The 15,936-nt window shown below is 42.8% G+C and overlaps 1 protein-coding gene across 1 annotated transcript; it reads left to right on the forward strand.

Moving 5' to 3' along the window:
* The first annotated feature begins 785 nt into the window (after positions 1-785).
* LRRC38 (leucine rich repeat containing 38) lies at positions 786-15,055 on the forward strand. The gene is made up of 3 exons (XM_021542045.2): positions 786-859; positions 1,140-1,908; positions 14,172-15,055. Exons 2-3 carry the CDS (start codon positions 1,281-1,283, stop codon positions 14,423-14,425), a joined length of 882 nt encoding a protein of 293 aa, XP_021397720.1. The 5' UTR covers positions 786-859; positions 1,140-1,280; the 3' UTR covers positions 14,426-15,055.
* The last annotated feature ends 881 nt before the right edge of the window (positions 15,056-15,936 follow it).

A 15,936-nucleotide genomic window follows, 5' to 3' on the forward strand; every position in this document is an offset into this window, starting at 1 on the left:
CTGCTTTCATTGTTTGAGTTCAGGCACAGGTATCTTGGAGGAAAGGCTGTCTGAGAAGGAATTTTTTGTCCCCTATTCTGGATGAAAAATACTCTGAATCCAGTTATAAAATATGACTTTAAATTGAAATTTCTGGACTCTTTGACCTAAGAGTGAGCTTGCCAAAGATGTTTGACTTTGTGCTCTTGCACCCAAATTCCATCTGTCTCTAGAAAAATCTTTCATCACAGCACATAGGTGTGACCCCAGCTCTCCAGACTCTCTGCTTACACACCCTGCATAAGGAGGGAGGGATGGAGTTAAAAGTAAAGTGTGTAGCTGGCTGAGGACTTGCCTTTGTGAGTGTGGGTTTGAGGATGTCAGGAAAACACAGCTGCCTTGTTGCAAAATCATTTCTGCTGTCCCACAGGAGACAGGGAGATTGACTGTCAAATATTTCAACCCCCCTGAAAATGAAGAAAACCTGTTCAGTTTTAACTAGCTAAAGATTTGATCCACATTTTGCACTTTCACGTGGCCCAACAGACATTACTGGTGCTGTAGTAGAAAGTAGCTTTTTGGGTCATTAAAACAGGAAGGAAAAGCCCCTCACTTTGGAGACTGTATTCCTTGTTGCTGCTGTAGGTTATTCTTCTTGGTGAAAGGATACTGAGTCATATTTGGATAATGTGAACAAGCTTGCTCTAACAGCTGAGGAATCCAGAAACAGCACCAAGCAGAGTTCCTTGTCTTTGGGCTCCCCCCTTCTGCTCCCTGTTTTACAAAAAGAAGGGAAACCTGTCCTCAGCAGGCTCCAGGACACTGCCTGACCCTCGCTCGCTGTTGATCACCTTGATGGAGGCTCCTGCTAAGACACACAGTAAGTGATCTCATCGGGGATTTTTACCTGAAGGGCTTTTAAAGCAGAAGCTGTTGCTGTCAGAATCACAGGATCAGGTGTGATTTCCCCTTTGCTGGAATAGACAGCAAATATTCAAACGGGCTCAGGGCTTTTTTTAGCTCACAAAAGCAAGGGAGTCCTTTGAAAGATCCTCCGTGTACCCAATCATTGCTTTCCTCACCCTGTACAGCATCATAATATTCTGACAGTGTAAATCCTCACATTTGCCTCCCTCCCTCCCTCCTCCCTCCCCCTCCAGGCTGCTGCTATCGGATCTGTGATGATATGTGATCTCCTGGATACAATCAGACACACACACAAGTACCAGGCACTCCTGCTCAGCTGAGCAAAATGTCTTTCTCCTGAAGTGGTGCTCATCACAGCCTCCAGATCCTTGACGATGTTGCCATGCTTTCCTTCCTGCCTCCTTCCTTTTGCTGGCTTTGCCTGCCTGCTTTTCCTGCCCGGGGGTCATCTCTGCCCTGCTGTTTGTAGCTGTATGGACTACCACACCATAGACTGCCGGGATCAAGGACTCCCAAGTGTTCCTAATCCCTTTCCATTGGATGTACGGAAACTTCTTATAGCTGATAACAACATTCAGGCAATACCAGCTGACTTCTTTATATTTTATGGAGATCTAGTCTATTTGGACTTCAGGAATAACTCCCTCACCTCTTTAGAAGAGGGCACTTTTAGCAGTTCTACCAAACTGGTGTATTTAGACTTAAGCTACAACAATTTAACGCAGCTCGATGCTGGGATATTTAAATCAGCAGAGAAACTGATAAAACTGAGCCTTGGAAACAACAACCTGGTGGATGTGGACGAGGCTGCTTTTGAGAACCTGGACCAGCTCCAAGTGTTAGAATTGAATGACAATAACTTACAGAGCCTAAACGTGGCAGCCCTGGAAGCACTGCCCTCCCTGCGGACCATCCGCTTGGAGGGCAACCCCTGGGTGTGCGACTGCGACTTTGCCAATCTTTTCAGCTGGATACAGGACAATGCATCCAAGCTCCAGAAAGGTAAAGCTCTGTGGCTCTCAGAGCAGTCTCTGTGTCTGTCTGTGTGTGGCTGGGAGGGCAGGATGCTTCCTGCTCCCATTGTCTGTGTGCCTGCAGTTTGCTCAGGCTGTAATTGCATGCTTTCAACAAACGAGCCCTTTAAATTCATGTTGGCTTCTTTTAGCAGTAGGTCCTCCTCCCACTTAAGAAATAAAATATAAAAATTAAGCCCTAATAATTTTGATTTATAGACTAAATTTGCATAGGCAGTGAAAGAGCCTTTTCAAATTCATTCAGCCCACAGCTGGTTCTCTTCCAGACTTCATTTTCTCTCTGGCAAATACATTTTCTACAATAACCCTTTTGAGCAGCTAAATATTCTGTGCCAGCTCCTTAGGAAAACTGTTTTTCCTCTCATTTTACTGATGAAGCTGCTACAAAAGAGTTAAATCCCCATTTTATGCAACTGTGATCATCAGCTCCTTCCTGGAAGTATTTAGTTGTGATGCTCTGTGTTTGAAACACTTCAGCATCTCAATCTGGGCTCTTTTCATTAAAAAAGCACTGCTTCCAATATGAGAAATAAATTGAAGTGGCTTTAGAACCCCCCAAAATACAAGATATATAATCCTGGTATTTGAGCCAGTAATTTTTAGAAAGGCACGGGGGGGGAAAAAATAAAAGTGTTAAGACTGCTATGTCTGGGGAATCCAGACTCATGTCCCACCAGACCCCAAAGCCTCTCTTAATCCATCTTTAGCAGGAGATCATCTCACAGTTCACGTCTCCCAACAAGCACCAGGGCATCAACTCCAGCCACTGAGCAGCACCAGCTGCTCCCAAAGGCAGATTGCTGGGAGCAGGGAAACTCTGGGAGGGCCCCAGAGGGGAGGGCCCCCACTTTCCACCACCCCGGGTTGCTCCAAGCCCCATCCAACCAGGCCTGGATGACTTCCAGGGATGGGGCAGCCCCAGCTTCTCTGGCCAGCCTGTGCCAGGGCCTCCCCACCCTCTCAGGGAAGAATTTTTCCTTATATCCCATCTAAACCTCTCCCTGTCAGTTTGAAGCTGTTCTGTGTCCTGCTCAGACTCTGCAGTCAGTTTTTCAGGCTCTTCCCATGCTTGTGACCTTGGGTAGCATCTTTCTAGTCCACTCATCTACCTTGCCCTGAATATTCTTAGCTGTAGGTCAGCTGTTTTAAGGAAGAAGTGATTTGAGGGAAAAGCGTTGGTATTTTTTCCTCTCTGTGTCAGTGAAACTTTGATCTCAATTCTTTCTAAACCAAACCCATTATCCCACCTTTCCTGATGCTTTAGTTTAAGTTTGCTCAATTTGAATCAAGTATTTGCCTGTTTCTAATGTTGAGTTCACACAGCAGTTCACTTTCTCCAGGCTTTTACTGAACTTCCAGGCTGTTCCCCTTGATCCTGACTGAGATCCTGATCTGTTCAGTTTGAGTCTGTCCCACCTCTTTCTCTGCTGCCCCCTCAGTGTTTTAAAGTTATCTGAACTTCTGTCTGGGCACCTCAGGTGAGTGAGCTTTCCTGCAGCACTGCCAGTTCCCCAGTGTCTCCCCAGCTCAGAGATGCTTTCCCACAGTGTTTTCCCTCATCCATAGCTCTGTTTTGGCCAAATAGCTGAAAAATTACCAGCTTATCCAGATCTTCCAAACTTTAACCAGGACTTGATTTGGGAAGACAAAAAGGGAAGGAGCAAATATTCGAGTGGTTGATTTGGTCAGGGCTGCCCTGCAAGGATTTGCATTTGTTGTCTGGAGTGAGCACCCTGCTCTCTTTGCACCCAGCCATGCCAGGGTGCACGGATGCAGAAAAGCACCAGGGCTTCTTGTGAGCTGCTGCCACAAAAACACTCACTGCCTCCTTTAAAAAAGCACCCAAACATTCTTCACAAAGGTGTCTGCAAAACCAACCCCAAAAAGGAAAGACTGCCTCAATGACTTTTTGAAATACGTGGCCACAGTTGCATGCTTTGCAAAACAACTTTTGGAAAGTCAGAGTTAAATTGTTAGAATTATGATTTGATAGCATTTTACACCCAGGTTCCAGTTTTTAATGATGTCACAACATGATTCCCATTAGGAACTGATTAAATTAGTGTTACTTGTCTGGTTACACTCATCCAAGACCACACTTGTCTGGCCTTTTCTGGGAACAGTGGGAAGGGCAACTCAATAAACACTGAACATTCAGACTCCCTGCCTGCTCCTGGTAGTTCTGTAAAGCTGGAGATGAAGAATTCTTGCAGCAAACACATCAGGATAAGTAGGGCAGCAACATTTCTGTCTGGAAATACAGGAGGAAAGGTAGGGATGCATTTCCAGGGCCCAAGAAAAGATCTTGGCTGCTTCTCCTTTGGAATTCTGCAGCAGCTCCAGAGTTTGTGGTGCACTGGGAGAAGGACATTTGCAGACAGATTTAGGGTCTGGGCACTCACTTAGGTTCCTCACCTTGAGTGACACTAAAAGCAGCAGAATGTGCCTGTCTGAGGGAAGTCCCCCAGCAGCTGAACCCTTCACCAACCCAGCCACTGCTCCACTGCAGCACTGCAGGGAGCTCATCAGCCCAGCCTGCCCCTGGCTTTAGAAAAGAAATACCAAGTTGATTTAAAAAGGGGAGTTTTGTCTCTGTGAACTGAAATCTGGATAATTGATCCTGAAGCTCTGTCCCTCTGTAATTAAGGTTTCTGGAGGATTCAGTGATATGAACAAAAGCTGTACTTCAACTCATTAGTTTTGCAGGAGGCTCCATTTTCCTCCTGGCACAGCAGCAGAAGCAGCTTGCAAAGTTCAAACTTCTGCTGGCCTGCCTGCCCAGCTGGCTGCAAAGCTGGAAAGGCTCTGCCCAGCTGAGCTGCCTCTGCTCATCCAACAAACAGCTGGGATTTCAAGGATTTTACAGATTCCAGCATTTATTCTTCTAGCCTACATTTTAAATAAAGGCTTAACTGGCATTAGGTGAATACCCTCCCCAGATGATACTCTCATCCAGGCAAATTTGCAGGCAGACTTGTTAAAAAACAGCACTAAAATTTTGTTATTAAACCTAGCACTTTAAAACAGCAAACACTTTTTTTTAATCATAAAGAAATATTAAATCCAGCATTTTCTTCATGCTGCAAAGCAAAACTAGAATATCCCCCTCTGATTTGGTTAGTAATTGATTAAAAACAAATTAGTGAGCATAACACAAGGCAAAGGAACTGTGAAGAGCAGTGGAAGGGTGATAAGTGGAAAAATTAGAAAAATTATTTTCCCTGGAGAAGACAAAGTGTTTGCTGTTGGTCACAATGGATAAGTACAACAGTTATAAAGATTTTCTGTAGATGGATGTTTGGTTGTGTAGGCATTTGTTACACCTGAATGGCATATGGTGGCAAATGGTACCTATCAAAGCCTTCCCATCAGCAGGAGAATGGATATTAAGAATTCGGTTGTTTTTGTTTTGTTTTGTTTTTTTTAATAGAGGAGTTGCTGTAAGATCTTTATCCCTACAAAGTCTAAAAACTTTCATAGTAGGTTTTACTCCATGGGGCCATGAAAACTCATAGAACAAAAAAAATCCCTTGAAAGAACAAATGCCTAAGTTGGTCTAAAAAAATACACTCAGCAACTTCTCATATTGGCCAGGCTTTCTTCTGCATTCAGAGCTTGTTGTTCATCACATTTATCTTGGCTAAAATTGCACTTTTCTTTTTTTCCTCATCTCTTAACCTAGACCTTTTAGTAATACCCTTTGAAACTCAGGGTTCAGCCAGCAAAAGATTGTCACTGGTGCAAATGACAGAACAGAGGGTTATGAACCTTCCATTTCAGTGTTTAAATACAAAGGGCTTTGATGGAATAAATTTTTGCTGATACTTCTTGTTTAAAATTAGTGCAAAAGACATTTCTTGAATCTCTCTGAGGATCCCATCAGGATGAAGGGATTGGGTTCAGATAAATGCCTGTAATAAAGCAATACAAGTAATCTGCAATGGCCACATTGAAGGGCTTTGTTGAAATTCCTGTTGCTGATTTTTATTTTCTGTGAACAGCCTTTGGGCAGCCGGGCCTGTGACCTTGTTTGCTAATGACTAAAGTATTTTTAACATACTTTTAATTAGAACTTAAGTACTCCTTGGAGTGTGACTGTAGTGTCTCCTTTCTGTCATATTGCCCTCATTTTGCTTTATGCTTCCTTTCTTCCCCTTATGTTTGGGAAGTTGTATACAGTTTATGGGATTAATTAATTTATTTGTTTAGATATTTAAGTTCCCCACGACCTATTGCAAGAATTAAAAATTTTGCTGCTTGCTATAAAAACAGTATCAGAAAGACTTTTAGCAAAGGTTTAGACTGAGCATTTTTATGGGTAGCCTTTGCACATTTGTATTTCCAGGAAGATTTTAAAAACTCATTCAGAAGTGGCCAGAGACAGAATTCCAAATAGATTTGTGCTGTGATAAACAAAACAGATGTTCTCAATGTCTGAAATTGAAGTAGCCAAAGTTGAGGTGAGGACGGTGCTCATTGGATCAACTGTTGCTCCATTTTGGAAAGCTGTGGGTGGTGGCTGCACAATTCTAAGATGGGTTTTAGTGTCACTACTGACACAGATGCTGTTTAGCTACTTGAAAGGCTTCTGTAGTTTTCAAGACCTCTTTGGAATGGATGGAGAAGTAAATTCTGGTGGAGTAGTATACTTCCAGATAAAGCAAAAGAACAGGAGAAGGATGGCAGGAGAGAAGGTAAGAAAAAAGCCAAGATCAGGTGACAGTGAGACTGTAAGCAGGAAATTCAGACTGAATTCAGTCTTAAAAGAGAGATTCAGAAGAGAATCAGTGTAGTGAGAATCATAAAATATAATCACTGAGGTTGGAAAAGACCCCTGAGGCCACCGAGTCCCAGCTGTGCCCTGTCCCCAGCCCAGAGCCCTGAGTGCCACCTCCAGCCCTTCCTTGGACACCTCCAGGGATGGGGATCCAAACCTCCCTGGGCAGTTCCAATTCCTGAGCTCCCTTTCCATGGGGAAATTCCTGCTGGTTCCACCCTGAGCCTCCCCAGCCCAGCCTGAGCCGTTCCCTCTGCTCCTGTCCCTGTTCCCTGGGATAAAATCCCAAATCCCCCCTGGCTGTCCCCTCCTGGCAGGAGCTGTGCAGAGCCACAAGGTCCCTCCTGAGCCTCCTTTGCTCCAGGCTAAGCCCCCCCAGCTCCCCCAGCTGCCCCTCACAGGAGTTACCCTGCAGACCCTTCTAGACCCAGGAGAAAGGAATGATTTTTCTAAGCCTGTTCAGACATTCCATGCCATGAGGTTACATCTCTTGCTTCTTTCTGTGGTCCCATTCCAACCTGAGATCTATTGCATAACTTATTCTATAAATTAAACAATCTCTCACTTCACTAATCCAGGCCTTTAATGAGTTTACAGAAAATATTAAGTCTTTTCTTCAAAACAAAGCATCATCATGACACAAGAGGACAGGTTTTGTTTAACATCTGAACTGACAGCCAGCAAGGACTGAGTGTTTCAAAAATCCTCTTGCCTTATCAGTCTTTATTAGCATTTATTTGTTCATCTGCTGTGGAGAGAAGGCTCCTTAACTTCATGTACCAATATAGAACCTGGGTGAGCTGCAGCTAGCAAGGACAGGCTGTTCTGTCCATCGCAGCCATCAGCTCTCCCCCAGTATCGTGCACATGCTCCCACACCACCAGGACAGAACAGGAGATCTGTGTGCCTGCAAAGGAATTAAAAGCCCTAAGACATTTCACACATTCAGCAGCTTTTATCCTGCTCAAGCAGAAACTCCTCACAGAAATTATATTCCTTAACAAGCGCATCAAATCTGTTTCTATATATACATATATAAATATATAATTTGATCTCCCAGACATTTTCAGTAAAATGATCTGACTGCCACTGGCTTTTCACTCTGTTTCTTCCATCCTAAGGTTATTTGGAGTGCTTCCATCTTTCACGGATTTGAAGATGTGAGGACAGCACTTGCAGATGTGAACACCTGATGTTGAACTTCATATTTAGGCATTGAGAAAAACTGCTAAGTACCCTCCAAAGCTGTTCTGCAAATCTTTAGGGCACTTGGCCATGAAAGTTTTATTTAGGGACCTAAATCTAGGCTTCAAGTTTTTAAAGCTTTACTGTTCTGATGGCTCAAGGCTATTTTCAATGAAATCTCATCTCACTTCAGAGGCAATGCTTCTCTCATTGCTTATTAATACATCTCATACATTTGTGACAGTGTTTAAGGAGACTAAGGCAAACCATAGCTGGGAGCAAAATACCACACAAGAAACAACATGCCACATTTAAACATTTCAAATCTCTGTCAACTACACTCAGCAACACAAGGGAACAGCTAAATTCCAGCCAAGAGGGCAAATGCCAATTTTACTCTAAAATAAAAAGCCTATTGTAGTACCCTTTACTGTATCTGTAGTACTGAACATGTGTGCAAGCAGCTCATTTAAACATTTATGGTTTCAGATATTTCTGTGGATATATTTATGTATTTTCATACATCCTCGTGCATGTCCCAGTGTGCCTTTGCATTATCTCATTCTGCTGCCCATTGCTGAATGGTAGGAAGCTCTGTGTCCTGGTACCTGCTTTTTGTGAACTCTAAAAGACCCCAAAAGAATTGAGGCTGCTTCTTTTTTTTTTTTTTTTTTTTTTTTTTTTTTTTTTTAACTCAACATCCAAAATTATAGCTGGGCAATGTTGGCTAACAGACAGACCATAACTTTGAAATTCTAATGAATTCCAGAAGTTCTCCAGTCAAAAATATATTTAGCATAGGGACTAGAAATAAGCAGAGACAGAAAGACACAGGGAGTCCTTCAAAACAGGGTCAAGTGGACCTGGAGAAGGTGATGCCCTCGATATTTGTCTTTAACTGGAGGAGTATGAGCCAAAACTCACAGTGCAGTAGGGCAGCAGGCAACATATCCAGGGAAAGCCCCTGGTTTCAAAACTCTCCCTGGTTCTTGTGATCAAGAACCTGGGAGAAACGTGGCTGGATTATGGCTGCAAAGTCCCAGCAGGATGCAGATGAAGCAGGGCCTCTGGGCTTTTGTTGGGGTTTTGAGATGGTGAGATCAGCCCAGTTATGACTTTGGGGTGTGACAGACTTGTTTGTCTCTTCTCAGTAATTTGCAAGGAAATTATTCATTATTTGCATGCAGACTGGTTTTGGGCTGCTTCTGTTTTCTAGGAGGCTCAGTTATACAGGGGAAAAATTTCAGCCTGGGCATAGTCCTGAACAGAAACAAATTCAAGGTGGTTTTTAGAATCTAGCAGCAGCCTAATTGCCTGTGGTTTATTGGCAGGGTTTAACTGCTGGACTTGGTGGAGTTGTACTCCTCTAATATAACGTGCTCAAAGTCATATTGTTCTGAAACCTATTTGGGAATTTCATTGAAATAACTCTACCTGGACCCCTCCTGCATCACTTCTTTATGAACCCACTTTCCCCCCCTTCTTTTTAAAAACACACCTCTCCTTTTAACCTTGTGGTTCTGGAATTCCAGCATTTTCACACTTCCCATGTTTCTTGGACAATCTATTCCTCAGGGTACATACCTGTGTTTCCATCCTTATTTTCCCAGAGTTGAGAGAAGCCTGTGTAGAGTCCAACACCTGTGCCTTGCCTGGCATTTCAAAGCAATCAGCACCAGTGCAGTACATCTGCTCCTTTTGGTGACATAGCAGAAGGATGCAGGGTGTGTGACATTGTCCTTGGGACAGCTGGAGTCATTACAGATAATGGGATGGCCCTGACCAAAATAACCCAAGCTGTGTATTTATAGCACACTCACACTTGTTATTTCATTTACAGTTTTGTTTGGTATGAAGAAGCAACTCCTTGAATATGTTGTGGGAGCAATGATGTAGATATATATAACTGTCATCAAAGGCTCTCTTGCTGCAGTCAGGCACTAAATACCAAGCTGCTTTGGCATGCCCTTTGCAAGAATACTGGCTGGTCTTTTAAAAGAATAAATCCTACAGAATAAATAAATAATAAAAAAAATACAGAAACCCCCCACAAACAAACTATAAAAATTAATACCATGCAAGTAAAAATGGGAGAAAGCAGAGCTCTGAAGTTAAATGGCATCTCCTGTCCTCTAGAGGTTGTGTGTGGGGACAGGGATTGGATTGAGCCAGCTTAGGTGAAAGAGAATCACACAGAGGAAAAAACCAACACCCTACAAGAAAAAAACTACACCCTACACCCTGGGAAAATAAGGATGGAAACACAGGTATGTACCCTGAGGAATAGATTGTCTAAGTAACATGGGAAGTGTGAAAATGCTGGAATTCCAGAACCACAATGTTAAAAGGAGAGGTGTGCTTTTAAAAAGAAGGGGGGGAAAGTGTGTTCATAAAGAAGTGATGCAGGAGGGGTCCAGGTAGAGTTATTTCAATGAAATTCCCAAATAGGTTTCAGAACAATATGACTTTGAACACGTTATATTAGAGGAGTACAACTCCACCAAGTCCAGCAGTTAATACTGATCACCTTCTAGAAACCATTCTTTAGTTCATTGTTCATGCAGAGGGTGTTTAATGCCTGGAATGATTTCCTGCCTGAGGAAAGAACAAAGATGGATTTATTGCTGGCACCAGTGGAACAGCACAGGTGGGGTACAGACCATCAGTGCTTCTCTGTCACAGGAACAGCCTACTTGTAAATAATGCAAACCAGGGCTGTGTCTATGGAAGGAAGCAGATGAAATGGGTTTGTCCATCTTCAGCAGGTGTGTGATGGTATTTTCAGGTGAAGAGTTGGAAGCTCTGGTGCAACAAGCCCTGCATCAGCTTTGGAAGGAGAAATTCCTTGTGCCACCAGAGACATAGCTGCTAGTTCCAAGTCTTACTGTTGACTGTTCCAATGAACAGTCTGTCCCAAATTCTCTTTGGAGTGCAAAGAAAAGCTTCAGTTTGGCTGTGCTGGGTTTTTCACCAGTGTCACGACTCAGTGAAGAGAAACATCCACCCAAAGGACTGACCAACATTCCTCCCCCTCAGGCCCTGCCCTGTGCTTGCACCCAGCTCTGCAGCGTGCCCTGGCTGTCCCAGCACAGCTCTGGGAGGCTGCCCTGGCTGTGCACAGGAGAGCTCAGCTCACTCTGTCTTTTGGGAGAGGTGGTGCCTGCATAGCGTGCCTGAAGCTCCAGGCTGGGAGCCAGCCAGACCCCTGCCCTGGCCTGTGGCCTGTATTTCACCTCCTGGCATCTGTTATTCCAATAACTAAGAATTCTCTAAAAACTTGAGGCCACAAAAGTCTGCTGGGCTGTCACAGAATAAAGCAAGTAGCAAATTCCCATCTTATCTATTTGGTTTGAGAACATGACCTAGATTCCAGTACCCATGGCTACATGGAGAGGAGCATCTTTATTTCTCCTTATTGTATAATGAGTCTCAATATCCTTGCAGTACACTGATTCTCATAGCAAGCAATACCCTCGAAGTGCCTTGGTGTGCTGCAGATCCTTTGCTGTTTGCATTCTGTGTGTTGTGGGAAATGGGAACAGAGCTGACAGTGCACAGGGTCAGCTTTGATCCATGGCAGAACTGCTGCTGGGAATGAAGGAGTGAGCTCCTTCCCATGTCTGGGATCCTGGGCAAGTGTGACCATGGTAAGTTTTCTCTAAAGCCAAGGGCTGCAGTATGTAGAACTGCTCAGAACAAGAGTTTTCTTTTGGAGCCTTCTTTGCTCTCTTTATTTTTAATATATTACTTTTTTACTTCCTCCCTTATCCAGATCTGATATTCCATCCCATCACTCCAGCACAGAAGTATTTTAAATGCTGCCAGTTGAGAATTTCTTTTGCATCTGGACAGAAATTTTAAAAGGTAGAGTTGCTTATGGTCAGCTGTGCCCTCTTTCTTTTGAGGAGCTTGACTCAGATGCTCTGAAAACAGCAGTTCTCAGGAGGTCTCAACATGTGTAAGACTGATTTCTTTTACAGAAACAGTTGTACAAAAAACCCTTGTTTTCTCTTGTGCTTGCTACAAGTGAAATGGAATTTGTGTAGGTGCTGTATTCACTTGGTGCAGGTTTTCCTGCCAAAATGCTGCAGTGATCTTTTCACATTAGCAAGGAATTACCTCTTCAAATGAATTTGCAGTATGTTGCACTCATGCAACTGCTTTGATTACTGTCAGGAATATATGTATTTACTGAAGAAAAATCTTTGATTTTTAAAATCTGATTTAAAAGACACAGGTATTGAAATTCCAGCCAATATTTTTTCACTCATTTCTCAAGGTTTTGAATAGGGAAGGATATTAATCAGTCCCCCATTTTGCTTACTCTGATTAATGCCTAGAGATGCTACTTACAAGTCTTACTGAAATGAAAGTATGATTTGGTGGCCAGCTCTTGTGGTAGGTACATTCTTCTCTCTTTCCAGATTTTTCATAGAGGAGCACAGAGAGAAGAAAGAGAAAACAATTTCTATTTCTGCTCCTTGTTTTCCCATATGGAATGTGTTTAGAGAATTGTTTACCTGGGGTGATGGCTTGGTTGGATTCTGGTGAGGATTGTTTGAGCCTGATGGTCAATCCAACCTACCTGGGGCTGGACTCTCAGAGAGTGTCAGGAGTTGGGAGTGAGTCAGATTTGGGAGTTAGAAAAAGTAGTTTTGTAGTTTTAGTATCTTCTTTAAATAGTACATATAGATAACTTATTGTTTTACATTCCTTCATAGAGGAAGAGAAATTTGATAGACTAGAAGTTTGTCCAATGTTGTTGGAGAGGTTGCATTTTCACTCTCTAATCCATTGTCACCTTTAGAAAACTATAAATGCTAGAGTCAGAAATAAACTGCTCTCTTTTACCAAGAGAGCAGAAGTGTGTGTGGTGCTTTCTCGTGTCCTGTAGTGACAGCTGGGCAGCTCTCAGGACCTTCCCAGTCACAGCAGCACAAGAAAGAGGGAAAGCCACAGAACTTTAGGCAAACCTGACAGATACCGGATGGCTTTTAGGGATCAAAATTGAATAAAATCGTCATTACAAGGTCAAGTAGGTCACGGTGATAATTGGTTCCACAATGGAATTAATTTGAACTCCTTCTCAAATCAACACAACAGCTGGGCTGGCTCCAGACAATCAGGGCAGCAGCACTAACCCGAGGAGCCTGGGTGTAGCAGTAAAACATCACATGCCCCAGCTCTCCAGCCACAGGGAGCTGGGATTCACAAACGCTGGGGGAATCTTAGCATCACCATTCCTTGTTTAAAGTGACATCGTGGGATTCAAATGGGACAGAAATGCCATGTGCTCTGTGTGCATGCAGCAAGGCAGAGCCCAAACCAGAGAGAGCACCCCGGGATCATCAGGAGAGAGGAAGTGGGTCAAGTAACTCAGCAGCAGATCTTGTGTCATTAACACACAATTCTTGCATTTCCCCTTCACATTTATGTCCCTAATTTTGTTCTTAATGTGAGACAAAAGCTGCTTTGCCAGCAGCTCTACAGACTTTGTTCACTTTAGTATGGGTTCCATTCTAGCCCTGGAAATCCCTCTCCTGATGTGAAGAGGGAACTGGGCATATGCAGTAAATTGTGTGCTTTTACCATCCAGGATCCAACTGTATTCTCACCACTTCTTAAATCTGGGGGGTTTTTGCTTTCACTACAAAGAACACAGCTCTTGGCATTCTCCAATAATGCAGGGAGGAACAATATCTGTCAGTCTGCATGGCTTCAGGGCAGCCAGAGAGAAAAGGAGGAAGCAGGTCACAGACAAAAAAGCATCCATAAAACCCAAACTCTTTTTTGAACAGAAAAAAAAAACCACAAAAAACTCTAGTTTGGAACTACATGGAAAAAAGTAATATAGAAGGGTGTGGAAGGAACTTCAGTATCCCTCTTACCCAGTTTTGGAGTCAGAGTTTGTGTTCAGATGGAATAGCTGGGAATTGCTTTCAGGTCTCCAGGTTTAGATGCATCTAGGGTTCAACATTCACTTTTTGTAATTCCTCCAAATCATGGCCCTAGATCACACCTGAAAGCAAACCTAGATCACACCTAGATCATCCCTGGAAAGCTGCAGATGGAATAACTTGATTTCCAGGAGCTGCTCAAAGGGGCTCTGTAATGGCTTTTGGATAGTGACAGGTTTTGTTCCATTTCCCCCGAATATTTTACAATTCCATAAACCTGGAATTAACCCTAAAACTTTTCTTCAGCCATTCAATCTCTGACCCAGAACAAGAGAAGAATTCATCTGCTGCTTTATTTCCCTTTCCTTGCAGGTCTCCATGAAATCCAGTGCTCCCTGCCCGTGGAGAACAGGAGGATCTTTCTGAACGAGTTATCTGAGGTCAGCTTTAGTGAATGCAAATTCAGTTTGTCATTGACAGACCTTTTTATCATCATCTTCTCTGGAGTCGCCGTGTCCATCGCTGCAATCCTCTCCAGCTTCTTCCTGGCCACCCTGGTGCACTGCTTCCAGAGGTGTGCCCCCAGCAAGGATGATGATGAAGATGAAGATGACAGTGAGGACTGAACTTAGTCAAAATCCTTAAGTTTCCTTGGTTCATCAGTTACCAGATCATCAGCCAAAGTCTATGAGGGAAAAAAAACAAAAAAAGTAGAGTGAAAGCTTTAAACATGACTTAAACTCCCAATGTGTAAGGATCCCTTCTAGCCACTGCTGGTCACAGGCAGGAATGGCAGACCCAAGACTGTCACCTCTTCTTGCACATGTGCCCTGCTGCAATCAGACTGGGTTGATTTCCATGTCCTTAACCAAGCACTGCATTTGAGCTTGAAGAGTGAAAGGAAAAAAGGGGGAAAAGCCAAAAAAAAGTCCTAATGTTTGAAAAGATGAGTTTCCAGATTGTCCTGATGAGATGCAGATTCTTATAAGTGCTTGAAGTTTTCCTAGATACACTTTGAAAATGACTGGATGAATGGAGCTGTTTCAGATTGACAATACAGAAGCAATTCAAAATAGTATCCTTCCCAGATCTAAGTACTGGGAGATTCTATTAAAACTCACACAAAATGCAATTAGAATGATTCCTAGAATTGTAGAAAGCATGAGAGGAAGGTTGGCATTTTCCCCCTACAAAAGTTCTCCAGAAACATTCATCCTCCATGTAATGACAGCAATTGCAGGCACCATTCAGCAAAAAAAAAAAAAAAAATATATATATATATATTTCTGTAAGCGAATATGATTCTGGGTCTGAGTCATCCACTGCAGATGCCTGGCACTTCTTTGGTCATGGCACAAATACTAAATTTAACATCCTTTTGCATTTTTAGATGCAGTGAAGTAAAGGATTTCCCTCCCTGTAATGCTCAGCACCAATAACTGTTGCAGCACCCAGTGCATTTAGCTATTTTAAAGCACTAAGGGCTATATTCTGCTCCTGGTTATACTGGAATAACCCAAATGAGACAAACACCATGATCCAAATTGGCAACTGTATAAACAAAAGTGAAATCTGGCCCAACATATTTCTGACTGTATTATAGATTTGTCAAAACTTGAGCTCTTCTATATGATGGTAGATATTTTTGTTAAAATTTAAAAAGACATTTATTACAAGAGATTTTTGGAATAGTGCTGGACAGCTTTTTAGGATAAGTATATTTTTAAAATATTTGAAATGGAAATATTTTTTTAAAGCTCTGTGTATTTAAATTGTTATCTAGAGTAGCTGTGAGGGCTTAAAGTAATGAACAACATAGTAATAAGCAAGCTAAGGACTGTATGCTATTATAAAGTAATTAGAGCTGATAAAAAGTAGCATTTGTTTAACTACTGTAAATGCTATTATTTCTTTTCAAAAGCACTGTTTGTTTAAAATACTGCCTTGCTCAGTAGGAGGGAGTTGGGGTGGCAGGGTCCAGCAGACACCTTCCATCAGCACTGCTGGGGATCCCCACCCAGGGGGATAGAGCCTTTGTTTCTGTTAGCTCACAGCTTATCCAATGCACTTCCTGCTTCCAGCGTTAGGATATGACTTCTGAAAACTGAGACAGAATTAAGCAGGACAGTGAGAGGCT

The sequence above is a fragment of the Lonchura striata genome, chromosome 24 (assembly GCF_046129695.1).
Source record: "Lonchura striata isolate bLonStr1 chromosome 24, bLonStr1.mat, whole genome shotgun sequence".
Lineage (NCBI taxonomy): Eukaryota > Metazoa > Chordata > Aves > Passeriformes > Estrildidae > Lonchura > Lonchura striata.